This window comes from Phasianus colchicus, chromosome 17 (assembly GCF_987193195.1).
Source record: "Phasianus colchicus chromosome 17, bPhaCol1.hap1.1, whole genome shotgun sequence".
NCBI classification, from domain to species: domain Eukaryota; kingdom Metazoa; phylum Chordata; class Aves; order Galliformes; family Phasianidae; genus Phasianus; species Phasianus colchicus.
This window is the reverse complement of record NC_143452.1, coordinates 11,120,983-11,148,580: the sequence shown is the minus strand read 5'-3', so window position 1 is coordinate 11,148,580 and position 27,598 is coordinate 11,120,983. Positions and strand designations below refer to the sequence as shown.

General features: G+C 41.6%; 2 protein-coding genes across 10 annotated transcripts in view; one reads left to right on the top strand and one right to left on the bottom strand.

The window, feature by feature from the left end:
- Positions 1–27,598, top strand: part of ZNF831 (zinc finger protein 831) — a 49,238-nt gene that overhangs the window by 9,732 nt on the left and 11,908 nt on the right. For 2 of the 9 annotated variants that reach the window (XR_004166071.2, XR_004166075.2), the window contains one exon: positions 1,964–2,091. The gene's annotated coding sequence lies outside the window, so the exon portion shown is untranslated. Of the gene's footprint in view, positions 1–1,963; positions 2,092–2,766; positions 2,782–14,453; positions 14,717–16,637; positions 16,844–20,063; positions 20,348–23,616; positions 23,632–23,706; positions 23,757–26,526; positions 26,617–27,598 lie in introns of those variants that run through there. The other 7 variants (XR_016472037.1, XM_090152425.1, XM_090152426.1 and 4 more) reach the window with 7 other exon arrangements.
- PRELID3B (PRELI domain containing 3B) lies at positions 382–4,201 on the bottom strand. Its single transcript, XM_031587758.2, has 6 exons — positions 4,043–4,201; positions 3,264–3,432; positions 2,822–2,911; positions 2,088–2,158; positions 1,214–1,316; positions 382–605 (listed from the first exon to the last, which is right to left on the bottom strand). Exons 1-6 carry the CDS (start codon positions 4,072–4,074, stop codon positions 486–488), a joined length of 585 nt encoding a protein of 194 aa, XP_031443618.1. The 5' UTR covers positions 4,075–4,201; the 3' UTR covers positions 382–485.

Here is a 27,598-nt window from a genome sequence, read left to right as displayed (position 1 = left end):
ATAAACTTTCTGTTAAACCGAGTTGCATCATACAACTGTCAATGCTTAACAAATAGGACAATGCTGGAACAAAGCTTCTGCTTAATTTTGGGCTTGGTCCCAAGAGGTAGTCCATAAGTCACACAAAAACAAAAGTTCCACAGAAGTCAACCAAACATGCCAGTCTCCTCCAACATATACAGCCTTACCTCTGAACGAGGCCATTTCATGTCTGAAGTATTATAAGTTAGTGTTCATGTAAATACAGGAACTACACTTGAAAGTTATTTCTTCATCTGCAACTGAAGTTCGGTCCAGCTGAACCAGTATATTAATTAAGCTTTGCCAATCAGCCTCATTAGTAAGAACTTAGCTTCTCTCCAAATTAAACTAGAAACATACCTAATACATAGGTATGCCCTTAAATAATAAAGAATATATATATTTATGTTTGGAGAGAAGCTTTGGATTGCTAAACCTTGTTATGAACACAAATACATTTACTATCATTTCTCTACAAATGCTGCTGCTGCCATTGAATTCCTCATTGTTCCTCTTGCTGAAGCTGTGAACTCCTCAATTTCAGCATTGAGTCTATTTATTACCCATTCCAGTGCTTCGCGACCCTACAGGTTAGAAAAAATATGTTTTAATGTATGAATCCTAGCAATGATCCAGGCAAAGGTACAGAAATAGACAGCTTTGTGACATTCTTTACTTCAGAAACCTGATTAACACAGAAAGATGTGCGGGCTCACAGACCAAGATTCCTTCTGTCAGCAGTGCTGTGTTACGAAGCACGAAGTGGCTTTTTATTCAGTTTGCGTTTCATCATTCTTGAGGCTGAACTTAAAGGGGAAACTCTCAAAAGATTGACAAAGAACAATCCTTCAAACACCACTTCATTACTCCAAATCACTGCTTCAGATGAGTTTTGATGTGTACCTTGTCAATAGCAAACCTAACGGGTGGCATCAAGAGGGCAGCCAAGGAGTGACAGACTTAAGTGAATGGAAATGCTTTTCCAATGAAGATTCAGAGATTCAATAGGATTTATTACCCACATTTCCAAAGGGAAAAAAAAGAGCGAGTTCAAAAAGCTAAGCATTCAGAAACCTACAGTACAGACAGTAGAACTACTTGTATCCTAAGACTGCCGACAAAGCCAAAAAGTAATACAGAGATTTGTACTGCCATTTAGCCAGTAGTCATGTTACACAGAGATCATACTTACTTTATTAGCATTGGAGGAAATCGTGTTTGCCATTAATCCCTCTAGGTAACTACTGAGACTGACACCTTTCACAGATATTATTGCTTCTTGTGTCAAAACGGTTCTGTAATAGAACAGAAAGTAAATTGTGCAGAGTAGTTTAAAACAGTGCATTGCTAAAGGCTTCCTGCGCCCCAACAAGGACATTGTCATTGCCTTTGCTGGTAACACAACAACCCACTGTCTCAGTTGCTTAACTGCACACACTTCTACCCATGAAACAAAAGCCAAGAGTCCCCATTAAGTCCAGGTGACCCTTTGTGGCACTCAGCTATTGCCAACATCAGCAGCCTACAATTAGAGCACACAGAGCAAATGGGAAGATATACTGGAAAAACAGTACTAACACATCTCCTATAACAGTGGGTTTTAGCCTTTCCCATGGCCATAGGCAAAAAATCTTCACTGGTTCCAGGAGTACAGATTCAGCACTCTTTGAAGTTGCCTTAAATAAATAAATAATGTTCTCCAAAATGATAAAATAGAGGCAGATAAATGTGCAGCGTGCAGTTTTGTGCTTGAGCTGATAAAGGGATCAAAACTTAGATCAAAACTGAAGACATACAGATATGTTCAGCTACATGCAGGACACAGCAGAACTCCCTGAAAAACTGATCTGAACTGGGCTGCACTGTGCCATGACATTCACATTCCCAGTAGTGCTCTGGGGAAGCAATGTAGCTACAGTGACAGTATATTATCTCTTTTCAGCCAAGACAGCACAACAGAAGTCACACAAACCCCACTGCATCGTCCTCTATAAGGAAGACCAGGGCAATTTACAGAGCCAAAGTCTGCTCTCCCTCAGGCAGTCTCAGAAGGAAGAGGTACTCACTTGTCTGGTTCATGAGGGTGTGGTTTATAGACAAGCCTCTCATCTACTGACACGAGGTTTGTAAATGAAATCTGCAGAATAAAAGACAAGATTACCTCTCAGTAAAAGTATTACAGAAATACTATGTAAAATTGCAGATAGAAAACTAACATAGATCTGATTTAAACAAGGTTTTTCTTGCAAGTATTAGCATTAAGGTTGTAGAACTTGATAAATAAATCTCCAAATTCAGCACTTGCTGATCTCACTGTCTTTTCATGGATTGTTTGAATTATTTACCATGCACAAATGCCACGTTCATATCATGGAATCAGAAAGGTGTGGCAGTACGTAAAGCAGATGTTAAACCATCAGGAAATGGGGACACTGTGCACCAAAGGGCTTGGAAAAAAAACATTCCAGAAGAGCAAACAAAACCAAGAAGTGGAAATCTGTTCATCATTGCGTTCTGTATGCCTTGTGGTTGGACTTGATGACCTTCAAGGTCTTTTCCAACCTGAGTGATTCTATAATTCTACAATTCAGATGCTTCACAGCTGAGCAGTACCAAAAACACAGCAGCTCCTTTCTGAGAAAAAGAACTGGTCAGCTCTAAACACATCACTTGAAGGTGTAACACACTGCTCTAATGCAGCTTGCAAATCATTTGTAAGGTGCCTTTTGTCTTCAAATTTCTAAGGCAGGACGATGAGCTGCAATCTACTTGAACTGCAAACCAGAAGCAGAGTACTCACGTTACTGGATTTCAGCTCCATTGTTTTTTTCAGTGGGTCAACGACGGAGTGCTCCTGGACGTACGTCTTCGTTCTGCATGTGCCAATGAGCTGGGAGATGGGCACGGATACACACCATTAATTATGCTGAACAACTACTATTATTTTTAGTGCTTTTAAATGCACAGGCAGCGGTTACTGTATTGAACAGACACTGATGACTGAGGTTTAGTTAAAAATAAAACTACTCAGTGAGACAGATCTCATTTGTACAAGCGGAAGCAACCTAAGAGCTTGCCAATTTTTGGCTGTCTGGAATTCAGTACATGCAGCACTGTTAAAAACTTCCTCGTGCAGAACTGCTTGGACTCGTTACAAGCTCACACACCTCTATTACAACATCCTCACAAACTTCCCCCCCCCCCCCCGCGGTCCCTTCCCAGCCGTGCCGCAGCACACGCACCGATTTCACAATGCCTGGGATTCCCCACTCCGTGCTGAGCAGCCTGTGGCTGTGCAGCTTCCCGCTGCTGTCAATGTGTCTGTCCAGGACGTCCACTCCGACCACGCTGGGGTTCATCGGGTTTGGGTACTTCTGCATAGCAGCTGTTGTTACAGTTTCCCAGGGATGACTGCCAAAACACAACCAAAGCACGAAGCCGGACGCCGCAGCTTTGTAACAGGAGTTCTATTCAAGCTGAACCAGGTTGTGCTTTTAAAGCGGTTCAATTTACGTTTCTTAACTGCAAACGCCCTTCCCCAGCAGGAAGCAGCCGTACTGCGGCGGGGCAGCGGCAGGCGGTGCGAACTGAGCGCTGAGCTCCCGGCTAACAGGGGCTCCTGAGGCCCGTTGCCTCCTGGTTTTAACGTGATACGAACGCATTCGCCGTGACATAACGCCGAAAGACTTAAACTTCTCGGGCCGTTACTTTCCCCAGGAAACGCGCTCAGCTGCCGCCACCCGCAGCGGTTTTTAAGCCCCCGGATCTCCCGGGAGCGGCCCCAGCACAGCCCGCGAGCGGCGGCCCGGAGCGGAACGGCCCCAAAGGCAACGGGAGGAGAGGCTGAGCAGCGCAAGGTCACGGGGGAGCGGAGCCGCGGCCGTCCCGTCCGGGCCGGGACCGGCACCGAGCCGGCCGGGGAGGCGGGGAAGCTCCCCCAGGCCCCGACCCGACGGAATACGAGGAAGAGGAGGAAGAAGCCGCCGCCCCGCTCCCTCAGCCACCCCCGCCCGGCACTCACTCGAACACGTGCTCCGAGGTCCAGATCTTCATGGCGGCGGGCGCGGGACAGAACCGCCGCGGCTCTCCGGGAGCGGAGCCCCTCGGTCACCCCGCGGTGCCGGGCCGGGCCGCCGGCGGCAGCAGCGCCTGCGCAGCGTGGCGGGTCGCGGCGGCGCCCAATCCCCGCGCGGCGCAGCGGTGACGCGGAGGTCGCGGAGCCCTTGGAGTCGCGCGGAGGGCGTCGGGCGCCGCCCCGCGTCCCGCTCAGCGCGCATGCGCGTGACCCGGCCGCTCTCGAGCCGCGCCCAGCGAGCGCCGCCGGCATCACGTGGCACCGCGGGGCGCCCCGGGCGTCGCCCTGCCGGCGGCTTCGCGGCTTTGAAGTGACTTTTCCCGTCTCGCAGACCGCAGCGGGCAGGGCGGCAGCTGCCGCGTTTCTTGAGCCGTTTCCCGCGGCGATCGGCGGCGTGGCTCAAGAGTACAACGCGGTATCGCTCGTTAACCGAGAACTGATTCTGGATGCGTCTTAAAGCGTTTCAGATTGTGTCGTTGCAGCTCGCTACAACGCGCGTTTCACAACACGCTGCCGCTTTGGCCCGGCCGGAATTCAGCAGCTGGGGGCGGCCCCGCCCCGCTCTCGGTGCCGCCGCCAGGGGGCGCAGCGGAGCCGCGCGGCAGCGCTGTTAGGTAACGGCGCTCCGTTTTGTAAGCGCGCGTGCCGCCCCAGAGCGATTTCGTAACGGCCGGTACGAAACTGCGGCCGCTCTTCGCCCCGTCGCGAAGCACCTCCGCACTGCTGCCCTGCGCTGCTTCTCCACGCATCCTTGAAGCAAGCTGAAGTGATGGAGGCCCCATCTGGAAAACTGCGTCCAAGTGTGGAGCCCCCAGTACAAAAAAGACAGGGAACTGTTGGAGAGGGTCCAGAGGAGCCACCAAGATGAGCAGGGGACTGGAGCACCTCCCCTGTGAGGACAGGCCGAGGGAGCTGGGCTTGTTCAGCATGGAGAAAAGAAGGCTGCGGGGTGACCTCATTGCAGCCTTCAGTACCTAAAGGGAGCCTACAAAGAGGAGGGGAATCAACTCTTTGAAAGGGTAGATAACTGCAGGACGAGGGGAAATGGTTTGAAGTTGAGGGAGGGGAGATTTAGGTTGGACATCAGGGGGAAATTCTTTACAGAGAGAGTGGTGAGGTGCTGGAACAGCTGCCCAGAGGCTGTGGATGCCCCGTCCATCCCTGGAGGAGTTCAAGGCCAGGTTGGATTGGGCCCTGGGCAGCCTGGTCTAGCATTAAATGAGGAGGCTGGTGGCCCTGCATGTTGCAGGGGGGTTGGAGATTCATCATCCTTGAGGTCCCTTCCAACCCTGGCCATTCTGTGAATAAACAAGCCACGTAATCCGTCATGGCAACAAACGCGTGGAGCTTCATCAGCGATGTCCTGCAAGGTGCCTACAGCAGTGCTGGAAGCGCCCGGACCAGTGCAGAAACAGCGCGGTTCTTCAGACACGGCGAGCAGAGCCCAGGGGTGCTGACGGGTGGCTGTGGCACAGAGCTGCACCCTGTCTCGCCCGGCCCTGGCAGGTGCAGATTGCTGGTGTTTTATTTTCCTGTCACATTCTGAAATATAGCTAACACTACAATAGTGCTGCATCACTTCTCAATCTGAAAGCAAAAGATTTGATGTGTTTGAGATGCTGACATTCATACACAGCATTAATGAAAACCATGCAGAGGTCCTGCCCTTTTCTGGAGCTAGATTCAGAGGGACCTTGACAGGCTGGAAAGCTGGGCTCGGGTGAACCTAATGAGGTTCAATAAGGCAAAGTGCAAGGTTTTGCACTTGGGCCGGAAGAACCCCAGGCACCTGTACAGGCTGGGGGGAGTTGTCCTTGAGAGCAGCTCGGCAGAGAAAGACCTAGGGGTCCTGATAGATGAGAAACTTAACATGAGCCAGCAGTGCGCTCTGGCAGCCCGGAAAGCAAATGGGATCCTGGGCTCCATCAGGAGAGGGGTGGTCAGCAGGGATAGGGAGGTGATTGTCCCTCTCTACTCTGCTCTTGTGAGGCCCCATCTGGAGTACTGTGTTCAGGTGTGGAGCCCTCAGTACAAAAAAGACATGGAGATTTTGGAAAGGGTCCAGAGGAGGGCCACGAAGATGATCAGGGGGCTGGAGCACCTCCCCTATGAGGACAGGCTGAGGGAGTTGGGTTTGTTCAGCCTGGAGAAGAGAAGGTTGCGGGGCGACCTCATTGCAGCCTTTCAATATCTGAAGGGAACTTACTCCCAGGAGGGGAGTAAACTCTTCATAAGGGCTGATAATAGCAGGACACGGGGAAATGGTTTTAAGTTAAAAGAGGGAAGATTTAGGTTGGATGTTAGGGGGAAGTTTTTTACTAGGAGGGTGGTTAGGTCCTGGAACAGGCTGCCCAGGGATGTTGTGGATGCCCCGTCCTTGGAGGTGTTCAAGACCAGGTTGGACGAGGCTCTGGGCAACCTGATCTAGTAAAGGTGTATGTTCGGTGGCCCTGCTAGGCAGGGGGGTTGGAACTACATGATCCTTGAGGTCCCCTCCAACCCAGGTCATTCTGTGATTCTGTGATTCTGTGATAGGCAACTTCCCACTGTTTGTCAGCCTGGCAGGAAACCTGCATCAGCAATGTTTTCTTTTCCACACGTACTTCTTAAATTATTTTCATTATACAACTCTTAATGAATGCCCTACCTATAAACTGTCTTTCACCATCAGCACTGAATTCAGCATCAGACTGTGACCATTTGGCAGAGTTTTCCTACATGTGCTTCTAAAAAAACCCTGTTGGTTAGCAAAGATTTCTTTTCAGTGCTTTATGAATCAGCTCCTCAATGCCTTCCAAGTCATTGCTACATCTCTGTCTGGATTCTTGTAAGTCCCAGTCTTTTCAGAAAGGAAGCACGGCAGCATCTTAGTGCAGGTTGGAACCAATTCCTCTGAGTTCTATTCAAGTTGTTTTGATCATTCTGGATTTCTGATTGGGATTAAAAAGAGACAGGAATGGGGAAATGCCACCACTCCACAATGCGTAATGCTCTGCAAACGTTGTTGCAAATGAGGACACATTTGCCAGGTTAGAACTGAGCTCTGAGTACACCACAGATGAACATTCAGGTGATTCAGTGGTAAGCAGCCACCTCTTCTTCTCTTCAGAGAAACTATGGGATAATGGTTTGTTTTTTAACCTGACATTCCACAGTATTCCAGTGACATTTGTTCTTCCTCCGCTGGCACTGACTCAGTATCTGTTAATATCATGCAACTCAGTTCAGCCCAAAATAAAACGCAGACCACTGTAAGACAACCAGGTGTCTGCATTTGTTTCCATATTTTCTCAGTTAACCTGGAGAGTCTTTTTTTTCACCCTGTAGAATATTCTCTATGCTCTTTTTCTCTCATGTGAAGAAAAATTGGACAATAGAAATAGCCAACAAATCCCTTTCCTCTCACTCCCCACATTCTGGTAAAGATGGTGCCATGCTGCCTATAAAATGCAAATCAGAATTTTTACAGGTTATCATTTTACACATTTTCATTATGCTGAGATTAATCACCACCTACGACGAGATGGAACAGCAGTAAACATGCCAGCTGTCAGGGAAAATAAACAGGAATATATATTATTATTCAGAAGAAAGGTTGACCTGATTTGTACATTCTGTATGGAAAATCCACAAGAGGGGGCTCAATTTCCATAAGGTTCTCCACAAGACTTCATCAGAGGAAAGGATTCACCTCCTCACAAGCAAACTCACCTCCGTGTGCCTGCATCTCTAAGCACTGCCCTGAGGAAGGGGCAGATCTCTGATTCTCATCCCAAGCACTCTCAGAAGGCTCCCCAGCCTCAAATCCGAAGAATGATTTTCTGCAGAAACAAACAGTTCCCCTGCTTCCATCTTAAAATGGGATGTAACAGAAATTCCTTGCCGGTAACAAAACAGAAAGATACATTCAGTGCTTTTTCAGTACTTCAAAATTCTGAGTGAAAACATAACAGCAATAAAACATCCCCAGATAATAATAAGACAGATTCCTTTTATATCGTCTAGATAAAGCCTGGTCCATTTGGCAGAAAGTTAAACCTACAAAGAAGAGCTAACTTTCTGCAGAAGCAGTTTGCTGATATTGCTGGTTACAGCAGCGTAACTGATAGAAGCCAAGAAATGGAGGAGACAGACACATGTCAACACGTGGCTGACAGCAGAATGATCTTATGCTGGTTTAAATCATTTCGGAAGGTACAGCCCAAGAGGCCCTGCAGTTGTCCAGCAGGGTTTTACACCACAGAAACCTGCTGCCCCTCCAACACTGGAGTTCTGTGCTGCCAGTGAAAGGATGGAAGGATGGTAATGGGCAATCTGATTTCTGACACAGGAGACATGAAAGAGCAGTAAACACACGTGTCCAGATCTCCACTGTGTCATCAGTACTCTAACAAGAGAAAGAAACATGTTTTCAGATAGCATGTATATAAATAATGATCTTCCAGCATCTTTGTGTATTCACCCTCAGTATTTTCCCTGACCACGACGACAAGCAGAGATATGAGACAGGCTGCAGGAATCCTGTCAGACTCCCAAGATTCAGAACCTCTTGTTGCCTGGCCAGAAAGTTTCCAAAGCACCTTTTTATGCCAGGAATTTCAATCACGTGTAAACCTATTCAATGGAAAGAAAGGGCAGAAAAGTGAACTGCTCACTCAGCAGCATCAAACCCAGATGCGTGCAATGTCATTCTCTGTGCTCTGTGTATGGAGACATGTATATGTATTTTTGCAGAAATGAAATGCACTGAAGCACAAACCACAGCACACAAGTGTGTCTCACACAGCTTTTCTTGTCTTTTGGGGAAATAAAAGATGACACAACAGGAAGAGTGTCTATAACATAAAAAAGGGAGAAAGAAACTTTGCTCTTGTGACTGAAACCAACAAGGAACAGAGTTCCACAGATTCATATGCAGATCCAGAAATTGTTTTCCAACAGGGACTGTATTACAAAGGTTCTTTCTGGTGTTTCTTAACGTGAATTATTTCTCTGTAACATCAAGCTTTGTATGACTGTAGTAAAATGGTGGCCCTGTTCTGAAGTGTGGTGATACAGGCAGGGTCAGAAAGAGGGGTGCAGTTTCTTAACAATACTATTGTACATTTATTTCCTGTTTCAAAATGGCCTTCATTTCCTTCTCAGACACATTTAGTCTGGTTTCAAAAATCATCTGTAGGCTCTAAAATAACATAAGATTTTGTGAAAGCCATCTGAGATTTATTTGTGGGAAGGAGGGAGTTTGGATCTGGACTGCCTCCATACTGATGTTTCCATTTACTCAAGAAAACAGTCAACTTACTAACACATCAAGATTATTTACTAGATTACGTAAATTACTTCAACACGTTTTGCAGAGAGTCATTTAATCCCTCTGTATGAGTGACATCAAAGGAGCAGAACAGCAGCACATCCTCTCACAAGGCAGCAGATCTCTGTCAATTGTTCATCACTTACAATGATTCTCAGTATTTTGAATAGGTGCCTGGCCTGCAGAACAGCCAGGCTTAGCAGTAAGTCACACTGCTTCCTCTGCTCACTTTTTACACACTAACAAACACTTCTGCTCTGGTTACCTCCTACACAAACACAACTCACAGCACTGCTGCCTGTGGCAGTAAGTTTATATCAGGAAACCTAGAAAGGCTAAAAATGATACTTCACTAACACCAAATTTTTATCCCCCAAAAATTTAGGTGCCAGGAACATAGTATGAGAAATATATAACACATACCTATGAAACAACAGCTTCTTTGACTTGCACAGATCTAAGAGTTTGTTTCTGGCTATAGAAACAGTTGCATCCTGTCCGTACCATCAGCGGGTGCAGCAGCTGCCACCAGGTGTTTGACTGAAGCGCAGATCCGCAGCAGTGCACAGTCTGTGGATGTACCACAACTCTTCTGTTGTCTAGGAAACAGTCTCTTGGAATCTGTGTAATATGACAATTACCAGCTAGACAATGTTTCTTCTTGCAAGCATCACAAATGTGCATGTGATCAAGTAGGCAGATGATAATCACGTTATCACCCACAACTCATGAGCAAGCACAATAACAGCACAATTAAAGATAAAACATGTTTTAAAGTACTTTAAAACTTCAGATCGTTTGGTGTTGTTTGGAAATAATTGTGCCTCTTCCCTATATCTGATCCTTGTTTAATTCTACAGACCACAACATCTCTTATAAAAGCACACCAGGCTATTAAACATGTGATGAATGCAAATGTCCAGTGTAAAACCTCAAAGAACCAGTAGTGGTCATGACATATTACATGTTAATCACAAATATGGAACTAAATATGTACTCATGGCCTTCAGACCATGCTCTTTTATCCAAAATGCATCTAAAACTCTTTGTCTCAGACATCTTGTACTCTATCAGGTTTAAAGAAACTGCAACCTGGAAATAAAAGCTGAGAATTCTTCGTACGCTTTCGGTTATACTGACATTAAGCTGTCCAGGAAGCTGACTGCAACTTGGTGCTTCAGCAAAGGCAACAATTCAAGGAATAAATAAGAAATGTAAATGAAACAAAAAGTTAAATCCAAAGCACAAAGCAGGAAACTTATTATTGTGTGAATGAGCCAACTTCAATTGATGCCATTCGCCTCCCAGGAATGTTCTCTGTTATCTGCAGTGAGTCCAAGACATAACAACCACAAAGGGAAAAATATAAAGAAGTTGTGTAAATATTTGTACAAAGTAGGCTTAGCAATGACTAGTATTCTCACAGATAATCATTTAAATTTTGTTCAGATCCAGTTCTTGCATTGTATACATTGATATATTTTCTTACTCGCCGCCTCAATTTATTATTTCCCTCTAAATTTAAGATTCTATTCAGAAATCTTTTACATTGCTGCACAAATAAATAATACCTACGTCAGTTCTACAGCACTAAGTCATTAGGAAATACATCATTGTCAGCAAGATGGTGACAGGTAAGATGGCAAAACTGGAGTTCTTGGTTAATGTCAGTGTGTGGTTTTAATGCTCAGAAAGAAGAATTGCTCTATTATATATTCTGTGGCTAACTGAGGGGATACAGTACTCTGCAACACATTAAATGCTATAAATCAATAATTACTAGGAATTGAAGTCTATAAAAAGGTAAAATGAAGCAAGCAGGAGCTACAGCTGCTTTTCTTTTTAATCAAGATATGAATACCATGTGCCTTCTAAATAAGGGACTCCCAAATGTGTGATGGTATGGGTACCATAGGAACAGAAAAAACAAATACTGCCTGCACAGCTGAATGCTTCCCTGTGCACATGGACTCAGACAGGTTCTGGTGCTGCCAGATACATCAGCGATGGAATCAGCAGGCGTAGTGAGGTCTAAGTAAAAAATGATATTAGTAAGAAAAGCCCCAAAGCTTCAGTAAACACAGAACCTCGAGACATGCTAAGATAAAGAGGTAAAGAAAAAAAAACACCAACATAATTCAGTTATTTCCAAATCAGTGTTTGTTAGTGTTATAGACATGTATTTCAGTGTACCGTACATGTCTGACTCCCTGCTGAAATGCTCAGAATTAAAGGAGTACTTTCAAAAGGATAAGAACACACATATAAGGGATCTGAACAGATTTAAACACAAATAAGATAACTACAACTGCCTGGAAGAGAGCCCCTTCTCCAAAAGTGATGGTGAGTATTCTTTTCAGTTCAATAATTACTCCCATGATTATTTAAATAATCATGAGGAACGCAGACATGAAAAATGTTCACAATTAGGCAAACCTCAGCTGCTGGATCCCTTCATTTTTCAGAGCCAGGCAGGAATTCCTACCTCACTAGCTGCAGGCTTCAGTAGGGCTTTCTGGAACACTTTCACATCTCCCAGGAGGGGATGTTATCAGCACATGAAACTGGAGCAAAGACAAGCACTCCACATTTGCTTCTTTTTGTACTGCATTTAGTGTTCAGTCGGTGCATTGCTACTGGTGGGACCTGGGTGGTGGCATCCTCCCATCAGGCTCTTCCCACGTGCTGAGACAAGGGTTGCTTTGCCCTCACCTGTAAGTCCTTGATAAGGGATCAGGATTTATATCTCCTGTGGAAAATGATGTTCTGAGCCAGGACCATCAACCAGCTCTACACAGGGCTGAAGCCTATGGAGATCACTGCAGCCACTGCACGTCTCAGAGATGGGAGTGACCAGCTGTCTTGTCCCACTCAGCACGGTATAACATGAAGGTCTTGGTCTTGTAGTTGCAACAGAAGTTGTAACATTCATTAAATAAATTACAAGACTTTTTTTAGTTAATCAGAATATGTAATATGGAGACCTCTGAGGTCACTTTGTTTTTTGTGGTAAGCAAAGAGATTTAATAAGGAGCAGTTTTTGCAAGATATTGTAGCCCTGAAAGTGCAACATGTATATATGAATATCTTTTTTTTTTTCTTTAATTTTTTATGTTTTTACCATTTGCAATGTTATGGACAGTATTGAGTGAAACAGTTGTTTTTTTTTTTTTTTTTGGGGGGGGGGGGAGATGAATACAAGAAATGAACTCACAGTTCCAGTTTGAAAGCCTTTTTTGGGGGAGCTTTGATGGACTGTTTTAACGTTTTGGTTTTTCTTTAAGCTGAATTGAAGAATGCCATCTTCAGTAGTTTGGTTTAGGGAAGAAAAAGTGTGTAAGGAGTCAAACTGATGCTAAATTAGAAGTGCTTCATAAACCATTGCTCCATTTAAATGATACGAATATTGTTAAGGCATCATTGCATCATTGGCCTTATGAAGAAAATCAGACGAATTTCAAAACTGGCATTTTCCACATTGTTTTTCTGTTTCCCTTGAAACTCAGCAGAGGCACCTGAATTTCACCAAAGAATTCATTCTGTTTGGCTGTTTTCATGAAACACGAACAAATCCTATCTGTAGTTGACATCTTTTCAGTTTTTCAGTGTTAGGAAATATTCCCATTACAAGCTGTAATAACTGCAAGGAAAAGAGGCAGCATATCACCTTCCTGGTACAGATAATTATGATTAAAAACAGATAAAAGATAAAGAGATGAAAGATGAAGCTAAAGAAGGGCAACTTAGGCTTCTTGAATTACAGTAATTAAAAAGTATAATTAATATAATTGTCCAGGAAGCTATTTACAACTGACAAGTTAAATGATGAATGACCACAAACTCAAGTAAAAACTTATAATTGTGTCACAGATTTTTAAATGGTTTTATTCCAAAAATTAAGAAATAATGATGCTTGCAGAACACTAGTGAAATAAGTAGTATATTGTATGTATATATATGAAGTATAAGTCAGATGTTATGAATACAGAAAGATTGAGGAGATTTTCTCAAAGCCCTGAGGACTCAATGCCCAGGAATAAGCCCAAGATCAGGATCTAAGATCCCAAGACAAAAGGATGGTTCAGCAGGAATTAACATTTCAGAATCGATGGTTCCCAATTCAGCCAACTAAGTCCCATTTCCTCACTGAATTTTCTGCCTTTCATTTCCATGCACACGTGCAGGAAGGATGTCCTGCACACATCATATAGGTTAAGAACCTGCTTTCCCGAAGTAGTTTTACAAGTGACTGGAAGGTTGGACAGTCCGTCTTAGTGCAATGTTTTGCAGTAAGATCTGGGCAGGTCGGTTACTGCTGCAAGGCACTTTTACCATACATTTTGTTTTAATGCTGTTTTTAACACGGGGCAACCTTGAGGTGTTCAGTAAATTGCTGAACACTTCAGAGAATTAGTTGTTACTAAAATTAATCCTGAAATTATAGTTTAATAACATTTCTTTACAAACACAATAATTGAAACGTATAACGTGTGGACAGCAGTTAAGATGTCTGTTTCCATAACAGCACACAGCACCAGAAAGGCCTGCAATGACACAGGATGCTGTTTCTATGGTAATACTGTTTCTTTGCCTCAAGGATGCAAGAAAATCCATGATGAAAAGCAGGAACTAGTATTTAGGTTAATGGGAATTCCTTGTTTATAGTGATCAGCATCTAGCTCCTTTCTGTCACGTCTTTCTTATATTAGCTTGTAACTACGTTTAGGTTGGAGACCCTCTTTAGCTTGTTTTCTTAAAAAAAAAAAAAAAAGATTCAGGAACATGGGAAAAGCACACAGAATTGAGAGTCCCAGCACAGCTAAGAACTGGTATTACTTAAAGGGCATAACTCACTTTTTCTGAAGACTGAAACTCCTAGATAGTCTGCCTGTCTCTGCCTGCGTGTACATTCCTACCACGCTGTAATTGTTACCATGCCACCTTCTCACACTTTTTATTTATTTGTTATGCTCTACCTACTTATCTGAAGTGGCTACAATACACCGTAAATGCATACTCTGTACCTTTGCCTTTCTTACTTTCCAGTATCAAGTTCCTCCCATCCTCAGCCTCAGTGCATCTTGTCCTGCATCCCCTGACCAGGAGGATCCCCACTGGCTGGCTGGGCATCAGGCCGAACAGGAATCCACTGAATCCATCACACACAGCTCCAGCCAGCAGTGCCACCGCTCTGGGTTTCTGCACTCTCAGATCACCTCCCTCGACCTGCTGGCCACTCTTTTTAATGAGCCCCGATGGCCTTTTTAGCCACAAGGACACACTGCTGGCTCATGCTGCAGGTATCCCAGGTATGTTACATATTTGCCTGTAAAAATTTTCCCAGATTATTCTTCTGGTGGTCAAATTTACAGAAGTTCAGAAATACGTGAAATGCTGGGGTTAACACCTTGAAAATTCACAATAGAACTTCTATCAGAAGGTTCCTATCAGAAATCAGAGCAATTGAAAAGACTGTTTTCAGTAATTTCGTATTTGTGCCAAACAGGTGTTTGGAAATTCAGCCAGTGCCAGATAGATGGTCATTAGACGTGATCAGGGAAACTTCAATTAAATTATAATGGTTGCATTTCAATATAGTTATGGAGCAACTAGTAAAAATGAAGAAATAAGCAAGATCTCCACAGTTTTGCATATACCTTATTAGTATATGTAGAAAAGTACGTTTAAATACAACAAGAGATTGCCCAAACTGTTGAGAACTCAATGACTGAAACTGCAGTACCATGTGCAGAGCCTGAGGTTGGGTGCTGAAGAGTTTTCTCAGCACGTATCCAGTATTTCAGGACAAGGGGACGCTCAGCATTAGTAGCTGAAAAACTGCTGATACAGTTTTGGTGTCTGCTGCTGAAAATTGGAGCCATTAATGGTGCCAACAAATTAAAAAAATTAAGGTAATCCAATTACCGCTATTTTAAAACACTAAGGTTCTTTTGTAGCTATGGAAACAAAAAATGCAGACATTAATGAGCAAGGGGGGAAAAAACTGGTGTTTCCTTGACAACAGAAGAAAAGCACAGCTCCATGAAACCCAAATGACAGGAATACCTTTAACCATGATCCACAACCGAAAGGCACGTCCACTGCAACGACACACGCCGCTGGGAAAGTGAAAGCACTTTGCCAGGAAGACACAACTAAGAAAGAACTGCTCGGACAGTGCTCATGCCATGTCAGCAGTAAGTGCCAAACTTGAGACAAGTGCTTTGCAGTGTGGATGTGACTACTGCCCCTAGAGAAAGCTAGCCCTGGGCTGAGCAGACACTGATTCAATTTGTGTGCTGAAGAACTTGGAGATCCTTGGAGTGCATCCTACGTTCTGTGTGTATGTAGTACCTCCAATCCCAACAAAAAGGCATATAAAAATTATAAAGAAAGGTAAGTTTATGACACAGGAAGGGATGTAAGTAGTGTACAACCTTATTATCACTGAAAATTTAGCTGGCAGCCTCCCACATTTTTGTTAGGGGAACACAGAATTGCTCAAAGACAACAAAATACAAGAGGAATTGTGACAGAGGCAAATAAGAGGTCAAGTTAATTGGCAAACCCCGATATTTTGGTAGAAACAAATCTTTAAGAAGAGGTCTTTCTCTGAACCTATCAAAGTTATATTATAGAAGAGTCACTTCATACTGGAAAGTACATCAATCAATCCAAAATCCTAAATTGTTCTGTGTTTATAGCAATAAAGAGCTGGATACTGAGCTACAAGAATGCAGGGCTTCCCTGACAACACGCTGAGAAAAAACACAACTACATAAAAGCTTATGGAGAAAATAAGAAAAAATATAGTTGAGTTGGCTGAATGGTTGGAACATGGATTTAGCCATGTGAGTGGTACTGGGCTGGAATCAATGATGTCCTTCTACAGTTCTGGTTACTGATGTTTTCCTTTATTGTTTCTGACAGTGATTTGAAAGTTGATTTTAGTGATGAATGACCCTGTCAAATTCCAGTCTCATTTTCTGAGAAGTACATTTAAGTTAACATAGCTGTTGGTTTTTAGAACATTTCTGAATATCATCAGCAGTTCTGAAGTTATCTGTTTGCTATGACAAACAAGAAACAGATGGAGGAATTGGTATGAGTAGTCTGTGCATATGTAAAAAAAAAGCTAACCTTCCTGACTTTCTGAGTTGAAGCAACTGTTCCTCTGAAAGCTACACTGCCTTTATGCGCATCATAATTGTAATTAATCATTTTTATGATGTGATATGCCTGAAAATACTATAGCTCATTACTCCAGCAATCTGAAAAACCTGGAAAGATTCTTCATACTCCTCCTGCAAGACATTTATTTTGTAGAAGACGCAGCATTAACATCCTCCACTTTTTACCCTTTCAGCTCTCGGCAAAAGAATGACTTGAGCACAGAGGAGTAAAAGAAGCTCTCTTCATTCCCACCCTACCTCCAGGTACGTTGGGACCAATTCTCAACTCACTGACCTGTTGTTCCTCTCAGTTTTAAGTTTTGTTTTGGGGTTGTGGAATATCCTTATGAATTAATGCACAAATCAATCATTTGCCAGAACTGCTCATGCTAAATTAATACTAAAAATATATAAACCAAGTGGAGCCCCAAGTCAACCCTGTGTGATGATTCAGCACTTACAACCTTACCTAAAGCACATTAAATATAATTTTATACAAAATAAGATCTGTAACTTTTAATGGGAGATGGCTCAAGGCTACAACTAGCCTATATATATATATATGCACCTTTCCTCAGGTGAGTTTCTACATGCACAGCCCTGCTATTGAGGTATGGAAAACATATGAACCTTTAAAGCAGAGATTCAATAGTGAAACACTTTGGCTGCAGGAATAACCAGCTACACTTTGGTCCTGATTGCCTCAGCGTTTTCTCAGCAGCCCTTGACTCTCTTCCCTATGGGATCTATTACTTATGCTTTGTGTTTTAGTTCTTTTCCCTGTACTGGCATTTCTTTGGCAAGTAGAACCACGTTTGCTTCTAATGAAAGTGTCTCTCCCTTTTGCTGTTCAAGCACATTTTTGTCTATAAGTTCTTTTCCCCTGGACTTCTGTTTTTTCTTGGCCTGACATATGTGGGGGTAACACTCATGTGTAGGGTGGCAGTTCTTGCTGTCCAGCAAAAACATACAAAAGTGCCACATGAGCATCAGTAGCCATTATTCATTACTGATATTAGAGTCATAATTAGCTCTCCAATTTACTGGAATGCCCTGACTAATCCTGCTTTCAATTTTTTTGTTATGATCAAATGTTTCCAAAGTTTTAATACTTGCTTCAAGAGATTCTATCAATTTATAGCGCTGTGTTCTATGGGGCAATATATCACATTAAATATCTAAGTGTACTCTAAGTGTACCTTTGGTCCAATGGAAGCTATGTAGGCAATCATGTTCTGTACGTTCAAACTTAAGAGTTCACACGTATAAACACTGCTAGATGTGATAACTGATAGAATTATTATATAATAATTGTTCATGTGGGTTAGGCCCCAGAGGAGGACGAGGTGCATTCAGACATTTCAGATGTCACTTTATCTGCAGCACAGTGGCTGATAATGGCAGAAATGATGAATGCCACAGTGGCATGGGAATAGAAGTACTACAGCTGACAGTGTCCATGACATACAAAGTGAGCAGTGTACCTGTCAGAGATACTGCTTCAAGCACTGCATTTTGTTACTGTTCTTTCAAACTGCCGTGAAAGTTGCAGTCAATGTTCTTTTTTTATTCTAAAAAAGCAGGATTTAAAGGACTTATGAATAATGCACACTGTGTGTCTGACCGCAAGTGTTTTCATGGAGCATGCAGTGCACATAATTAACTTACAGTTTAGAGGAAGTCACAAAAAATGAAGGAGATAAAAACCTGTCTTTTACTTATTTACACACAAAAAATCACAGTGCTAGGAAAATTACCAGTTTTACTGAATTGATTCAAGCAATTTCAATCAGCATTCTACATCATGTTGTACAGTTGTATTCAGAGTCTGCATGACTATAACACTGCTAGGAGCCATATTTCTATTTCCCCCAACTATGTGCTTTTTGAGGCCACAGACATTTCTCTAGCAAAATTTACTAGAGCTGACCTCAGCCTGCAGTTTATACATGAAGAAAAGACTCAAGCTCCTACTATGGCTAGTGTCCAGACCCCACTTAATACCCCATCAGCCTGTACTTCTGTGGATTAGCAGTAACATCTCTCTGACAGTTTTACCAGATAGATTTAGAAACGAAGATCTTTCTTCATTCACTGTAGTGTGATTCATTGTTTAACTACCTTCTATTTGTTAAAGGCTGGAATTAGTAGCCTGAAGTGCTCGAGTTCAGTCTTGCTGCCTCTATTCACACACTGAATTCTGCTGATTTGGTATTCAGCTCTGGATGCTCTGTGGCCAGGATGGGGTGGAGAACTGACACTAAGCTCTATATGGCACTGTGGGTCCCCCCTCCTCGCCATCCTGCCTTGCCTAGGTGTCTGGTTGTCTTGTTCTTTAATGGCAACAAAATACCAAATGCACCCATTTGATTTGGGGCTCATTTGAATATTAAAAGACTACACATCTAAAACACTGCACTAATGAATGCATGTGTTCTGGGTACAAGCACACAGTTTTCAGTCTAGATGCCTTCTCCCATACATACATGAAGAAATGCATTTAACAAGTTCTAATCTCTTACTGCCATGGAGCAGATGAGTCACAGAGGTTCCTTGAAATTTTCAAACTCCTTTCTAGAACTGTTTTGTTTCTGTTTCTTTTTTGGGGGGTCAACAATACTCCTGTAAATTGCTCTGACTCGTCTCACAGAACATTTCCCCATCCTTCCCAACAATGATTTGTCCATATCCACTTATATTCATTCCCACTGGTGCCAGCAATTGTGTTTTAGCTTAAATAGCATTTTCCTCTACTTCCCCATGGTATTATAGAGAACAATCCCTTTGTCTCCTTGCTGTTGGCCTCCTTTTTGTTCAGCACTTACACCAAACATTCAAATTGTTTTCTGTCTGATTTGGATTTGGATCAGCAAGCCTGACACATTGCAAGAGTACTGAACAAAAATGGGTTGCCAGAACATCCCTTCTTGTCTTGGCTGTGTTTTGTGGAACATTCAAGGCAACAATCATGGTTTAAAACACCCTGCCTTTCTGGCTGTGGGGCAGCTGCTGTGTCTGTAGCCCCATTCTGCCTGGTGCTACCAGCATTCAGCAGAGGCAGAAATACAGATGCATTGGAGATCTTTACCGTGGGACCTTGGACACCTTTGGGAATATGGACTTTTGGTTAATCAAGGTTCAGCAGCAAAAGTGATAACAAAATGCTCACAGTACCTCAAACAAAAGAACCTTCTTTAAATCCTTAATTTACCTTTCTTAATTTACCTTTTTTATTTTAAAGGTCGAGGAAAAAAACCTGACTGGGTTAAATCTATTCAGTTAAAAAAAAAAAAAAAAAAAAACAGCAAAAAAAAACAACAAACCAACACAAAACGCAATAACCCCAACTCAGAAAAAGATAAAAAGAAATAAAGTAACCATTTTTCATTTGTGCCTGATGGGTTTGTGCGTGTTTTTTTTTTTTTTTTTTTTTTTTAACTGTTTGCAAATCTTCAGTGTAATGGTTTGAAACCCAGTCGTGTCATTTCTTTACGCCCACACACAGAGCTGCAGTAGTGCAGACACTGTAGCAGGCAAACCATATTACCAGCATCGGCCATTAAAACTCTTCCCACCCCAGGCGTGGGCTGCCTTCGCCCCCTCCCCAACACCCACCCTTCAATTTTCAAATGCTTAAAAAAAAAAAAAAAAAAAAAAAAAAGAGAAGAGAAAGACACTGAAAAAAGGAAACAGGATGCTGCTTTTGTTCCAACGCTATTCCAGGGAGACCTGAACCTCTCCACCTGCCTGTGAATTGGCCACCTAAAGGTTAGCAAGTGTTTTGTTCTCATTCTGTATCGACAGAGATTAATTAAGTTCTGGGTGTTATGAGGTATATTTTTAAGTTATCAATGTAATGGTTCTTTCACTTAGGAACGAGGAGGATTTTTTACTAAAACAGAAAGCCTTTCATTTTAGTCCTGGCCCCACTTCTGTTTTTAAGGGGATTTAATCAGTATCTTTTTATCATTTAGTCCAACCTTCTAAACTTTAAAAGATGGATAGGGGTTATTATTTTTCTGTTAGAACAACCTGTTGATTACAGACTGCTGGCTGGAGGTTAACTCTTTATTCACCAGAGAAATGCACAGGAGCAAATGTGATAAAAGGATGAAAGAATGGAAATCCTCTGAGGTTTATAGGTTTTTTTTTTAAGCACTAACAATCTTTTTTTTTTTTTTTTTTTTTTTCCTCATTGTGAAGTCACTAACAGTGTTACAAAACCAACAGATGGTTTAGATTTGATTGTTTTATTTTTATGCAAGCAGTGGTACAGATTTGAAATAAAGACATAACAAACTGGAAAGCATTTCTTATTACTGGAGCTGGGAAGAGTAGAAACATGAGAAGTAGAACAGGAAATATTCACTGATACTGACTGTATGGAGAGCTCAAAAGGGCCAAAATAACATCTACTTTTACATTAAAATTTTAGCTGACAGTGTTATTATCAATGTCAGCCTTTTGAAATATAGAACACCATATATTTAATACTGATCAGAACAGTCGGTGCTATTTCAGAATGAAGAAAAGGTGCTGCAGATCACATTCTTCTTAAAAGGCTTTAACACCATATTCTGTGCTTAACAAAACACATACAAAGCTGATTCCACATAGTGGAGTAAAGGATCAAAAATGTTTGTCCACAAGAAATAGCACCAGACCTTCAGAGTCCGATGAGTGAGTTCTCTGGGTGCTTTGTACTCTTACAGCAGGCAAAGCAGGGCAAAACTTCAGGAATAATTATTTCTTAATGAGCAGCAAGATTTCCAAAAGTCAGAATTTGAGCAAGAAATGATTTAAAATTATGGCAGTTTCAGAAGATCAGGAAATTGCACATTTTCATCCTAGTTCTGCACTGAGGCTCTCTACTTTGTCAGTAAAGTTATACACAGCTTGCATGCTGCTGGTACAGCTTGCAGTGCTGTGAGATCAGAGACGTCCCTTAAAAACAAGTGAAAAGGTGAAGTCACAACTACTGTTATGAGACATTTTGAGGTATGAAGTCAAACTGAGAAAAGAATGAAGGCAGGAAGCAGTTTTCAAGTGAACCAAACAGGATTTCATTTCTGTGCTAATCAGAAAAGGTATCAGTTCCATTTGCAAATTTGAATTGAGATCTAGAAAGCTCCAGCACGAGGGTGAACTCATAAACATTTATTTTCCATTAAAGTAGCAGTGTTTGATACACCTGCATGAAGTTTATTTCTGGCTCTATAGTTCACTATTACTTCGTTATATTGGTATTTAAATAGTTTGTCTAGTCAACTAAGAGAGCTCTTCATCAACACTGACATCTCTGACATGAAGCTTGAAGTGAGTCTGTAAGCACCACATATACCCTGCCCTGTCCCTGACAGCAGGGTTATGCTTATTCATAGCTGAACTAGCTGCTTTGCTGTATATAGGCAATTGAAATTAACTGGGTCTCCTTGAGCAGGATAATGGGTTGAACTTAAATGATCAGAAGTGATCTTGCACAGAGATTCTGAGTTACACCTACAGAGAGTGGCTGAAAACAGAAAACAAAAATAACTAGTTTCACATTAATTTCAAATAGAATTAATGTCGTATGATACCAGTTGTCAGTAAGCATTCAGTTGACACTGGTTGTAGCCATCAGAGCAGTCTGTTCACTCACATACATGGGGATCATCACACTGGTGGCATCAGTCTGATTCCAGGCTCAGTTGTGTAAGGGTTAGGAATATCAGACCAAGCTTCAAAAGTCTCTGCTAAGCCCTGAAACCATATGATAGGTGCTGAGTTCAGTCAGCCACTTGCTTTAGTTGTAACTTGCTATATTTCACTATTTCTTTTTGGACTCAGGATAACCAGTTTTCAAATTTACCAGTTAGAATTTGGTACTCTACTGAGTGTGCAAAATAATTCATTTTAAGAGCTTTTATGTTTCAGAGTCCTTACAAGTTCCAGCATATTGCTGGAATTATTAGTGCTGTCTGAAATAAGCTTCCTTAAGTTCACCTCAGCTTAACATCGTCAGACTCACAGTGGAACAAAACACGACTGGCTCCATACGTGCGATAAAACTGAAGTGATGGTACTTTATAAAAATTGATCAATTATTATCCAGGAGCCCTGGATTCCTGCCAGGGTTCTTTTGTAAGAAGTGCAGTGGTTTTGACTGATGGTTTGTTGGCTGTCGCAGGCAGTAACCCTTCTGTGTGAGAATCCATTGCCCCTTTATCCGTATGGAGTGTGGGTTTGTTGTAAAGCAGTGCACAATGTCAAGTAGTTTTCTAGAGTCACTGATTTTAAGCATTTACCTTACCATTACTAGGAGCATTTCAGTGTATGATGGAAACAAGTAGCATCTTAAGCAACAATACTAGGCCCTGCTAACCACATAACTAAAAGCCAGGCAAGAAAGATAGGAAGGATAAGACAGACATATTTCTCTGCCATCAGTGTTGGAGGTCTGTTAAAATAGAATCCAGAAAAGAACCAAAAATACCCAAACAACAGGCAAAACTCCCTGAGATCAATAGAGCTGCGTAGTGTGAAGATGGTTGGACGAGATGATCTTGTGCCTTGTGATTCTATGATTCTGTGAATTAAAATCCATTTACATCTTCAGCATTGGCCTATTAACCAAATTACTAAAAGAAAGAGCTTCTATAGTAGATGTTGGACAAACAATGATAAATACAATGGTTTCACCCCTGTCCAATCCACACCAGCAGGCTGCAGCTATTTGGATTTGGTGCATGCTTACCAAGTTATAAACAGATTAAACACATCTTCCAAAACGCAGAGCTCCTAATGAAATCTTACAGGTCAGATATGCTAATGTTGTAAAATTATTGGGCACGAATCTTGCCCATTCTAGGCTGGGATTTGCTCAGTGTAACAGCAGCAGAAGCAGTTCTCCCTTTGTACCAGCGTATTTCACTGAGTGCTGCCACTGAAAGCTGTGTACCAAATGCCTGTATTCAGAGGCTTTGTGAATAAAGGGTAAGAGCAGATTGAAAAGCTACTTCATTTTCTTTTACTTCATCTCTTCCTGTTTTCTGAAGGTTGTTTCTGTGACACCGATGTAAAAAAAATACTTCCTACTTCTAATCTGTTTCAAGTCTTTGTCCTTGTTTCTCTCTGCTCATCTGAAGTATTGACAGACGTGAGACTTCTTTTGCTGAAATGTGAGCCTCAGTAACAGGTATGTAAGCTAGAATTGTTTACAAACTAAAGAGGATTCCTCTTCTGTATGCTTATGATATTATATTTAAAGTAGGGTTCAGCAGAAGCTTTAAACAATGCAAAGATTCCTAGGATAGTGCAGTACATTACGTTTGTTCAGGGTGTTGAAAAGCTACATCTGTATGGTAAAAAAATAACCTGTTACATCTACAGACTGTACCTGTAGACTGAGCCTGGGAAGTAACACTGCATCTGGACTTAATGCTCCTCTTAATGGGATACCAAGAAGTGACATAAGATACAGGAGATAAGCAGTTACGAGTTCATTTCATGTTACTGATCTGACAGACAACTGACAGTGCATGTGTGCCATGCAGATAAGAAACATCACTTGGTTGCACAATCCAAGATTATTGTAATACTGCTGATAAAAAGAAACAAGTTTTATAAACTGTATTTGGAATTAGGAAAAAAAAAAAAAAAAACTCTACAGAAATGTACAGAAATTTATTTAGTCTTTTTTTTCTACCAGTTAACAGAATAAAACAGCTTCTGTTATGCTGACCTGTCATATGAAAATGCTCCAGTTTTTGACGTTGTAGTGTTCCAGGCCTTCCTACAGTGCATACCTGAGGGTATAGTTCAAACTAGGGACAAAATAATTGCATTTAACTGAGTTTTCTTGACAAGTTTTGATAGCTTAAGAAATTAATGTTTTCAATTTTGGGCATACCAAATCCTGCACTTAGTTTTGCTTATTGGAAACGTTTATTTATCTGAGGATGATGAGGATTTGATGCTGGTAGCTCCATGCTACAAGCCACAAACGGAGCTCAGATGGTTGTGTAGGAGCTGCTCAGTAACAGTCTGGAGGATAATCAGCAAAGGAAGTTCTCCTCCTTTAAGCAAGGACTGTCTAGAATGAGTGCTGGGGTAGCATTAAGTTGAGATAAGCTATTTTTATCAGTGTACAAAGAAATGCAGTACCTTCTGCATATAAACAACGGATGTGAAAAGCACCATTTTTCAGAATATAGATTACTACAGAGAATATGTCTGTGCAGAGCACAAGCCACAGAAGTATATTTTGTTTGCTGTAGACTGTAGCAAACTTCCATAGCTGGTTGAAATGTAATATAAAACTCTTAAGACTATTCTGCAAGCACTTGGGTATTTTCCTCATAGAATATTACAGAACAGTGAAAACATTTATGAGATTATACTGTTTTTTGGAGCCTGAGAAAACTTAACAGTTTGAGTGAAATTACACAGATTCTGGCACTTGGAACTAGAGGATAAATATTAAAAACATCTTTCCATTACAAGTCCTACTGATTTCCAGTCTGGCCTCACAGTGACCATCAGCTGTGCACGCACAGGAGGATGTTCAAAGAGGGATAAGTTTGTGACTCTGGAGGAGGCTTAATGGGGTGAAAATATGAATTCCACATTTTCACTCTTCTCCAGGGGAGGGTGGGGAGCTCAGACACTATGAGCTGTTTTGTCTGATGTGGTTTATTTGTTAGATCTTCTAGCTATACATTACTCACTTTTCTTCGAGTCCTGTCTATATAGCATCCTTGGCAGAACTACTGCAGGCCTAGTTCATGAATGCCAATGACTCATGTTGTATTACTTACTGCTGTCGTTGTTAAGTACAGTTGCAATTTATCTGCACTGAGCAGATAAATCCTGCATGCTATTATACATTTTGCAGCAAATATTAGACTTTATTTCTATACAATACCTGGTATTTCATGGGTTGTGCCATCACACTCCTACCAATCAGTCAAATTTACAGTATGTAAGTGCCTACATATGAAAGCAGCTTAGGAACCTAGAAGGGATGTGAAATGTCTACGGCCTCATTTTGCAAATTAGAGCAATCTATCGTGTAGGGTGAACCACAGTGCAGAGTATGGATAATAAATTAATTCCACTAATAAGCCATAATCTTGTAACATCCTTATGAATACAGTCAACAACTTTATTATAAAGCAGCTATGTGGACAAGAATATTATTTATTATGCTTTATTATAAAGCAGCAGGGAGTGGACAAGAAAACTCCAGACTTGATATGTTGAGTTTGATTCACAAAATTCATGAGAAAGAAGAAAAGATTGTTTCCAGAAGGAAAGCCAGAAAACACATCCCAGGGACTGCATTGCTGTCTTTTCTTTCACTTTCCCAATTCTTGCAGTAAGCAAAGCATATTGACAAGAAATAGGAAGAAGCTCTGGCAGTGAAGCAAGGGTTGCCAGTCAGCGAGGACTCTCCAGATGTGGTGTAGAATTAGAAGAGTGCAGTATTAGACACCAGGTACATTGGATTTTCAAGACAAGTACTTACAGCTGCATTGTGAGCCACACACAGGGATGACATAATCAAAGGGATGAAAGGTAATTTCCTACAACACGAAACTTTCACATTTGCAAAGGATTGCTGAGAGCGTTGCTTTATCGTCCTGTTTCAATGGTGCATGTATTTCATATGCAAAGTACCTGAATTCCTGGTCTATTTATTAAGGTGCTAGATAGATTTATCACTGAGCATATAACCCATTGACCTTTATCTATTCCACTTGATAATTAATAGAAGGTTATTTTCCTATTATTTCATGTGGTGTGAGGTGCTACCGTTTTCAGCTATGAAGTAGCAGGACTTGGATTTTCATCCAGCTATCACTTTACCATTACTCTCTATCAAGAGATCGAACAGTAAAAGAGGAACACTTGAAAACAACTGTACTGAGTTTTCCATTTCTACTGTATATGAATCATTTGGAAAGTTCCCAGTAACTGCATGCAACGGAGATTTTGTTTTGAATAATGCTGACATACTGTGCGCCGCATGGCACTAATCAAAGGACATTTTGGGGGTAAGCATTTATTGCTCTTTCCCAGTAATAGTTAACTATTAAAACTATGTAAGGAGGGCACTGCAACGCTGCTACAGACTGCAGACAACACTGCCAGTAAGGCAACAAATTGCGTATTTCACATTTAGCCACTGATGTTACTTTAAGAGTTTATTTTTGTGACTGTTTGCACAAGAGCAGTTATATTCATCACAAGCAATAAATAAGTAGTTGTGGATATGGCAGAATAATTTGAATAAGCATTCAAAGATCACTTTCTAATTGTTACCCAAATTAGAATGAGATGATGCTGATGTCTGTTATGTTTTCCAAAAATAATTGTCAGCTAGCTTGTTTCAAACAGTTTATTTCTAAGAGGGAAAAAAAAGGCAAGAAAATTTTTTGTTTAGGAAAAAAATTAGTCTGGACCAGTACCAACCCTGAATATGTTTAGGCAGATTTTCGTAAGAATGGCTTTAGTTCATCCAAAAACTTTGTCTATAAAATGTTTTCAGCTGGAATTGAAAACATCTAAAAATAAACAGTGTACCATCCTATTCCCTTTAATTAGTCAAACTGAATGTGGGCTGCACAAACAGCAGCTTTAATTTACCCTGCTATTTCACTGGGATACCATCTTTTCTACTTTGTACACATTTATGTAAATCTCATTGGTGTAAAAAAATTGGCCCAATTTTAGCCATATCTGGTTAAACTCAGATGATACAGCCATGTTTAATGTCCTGTGTTTGGAACGAGTTGCCCAAAGATGTTTTACCCTCCGTGGTTTTCCAATCCAGCCTCGCTAACACATGGAGTGACCTCAGTGCACCTCAGAACTCACCTGGCTTTGCTGAGTTTGGGCTAGAGCTTGCAGATCTGATACTCAGATTTATTTCTAATGCTTGGTGCACCTTCTGTAGGTATTAAATGCATTCTTCGTTTTTCTTTACACTATGCAGAACTCTTTAATTTCTAGCTTAGCCATGAAAGATGAATCAAT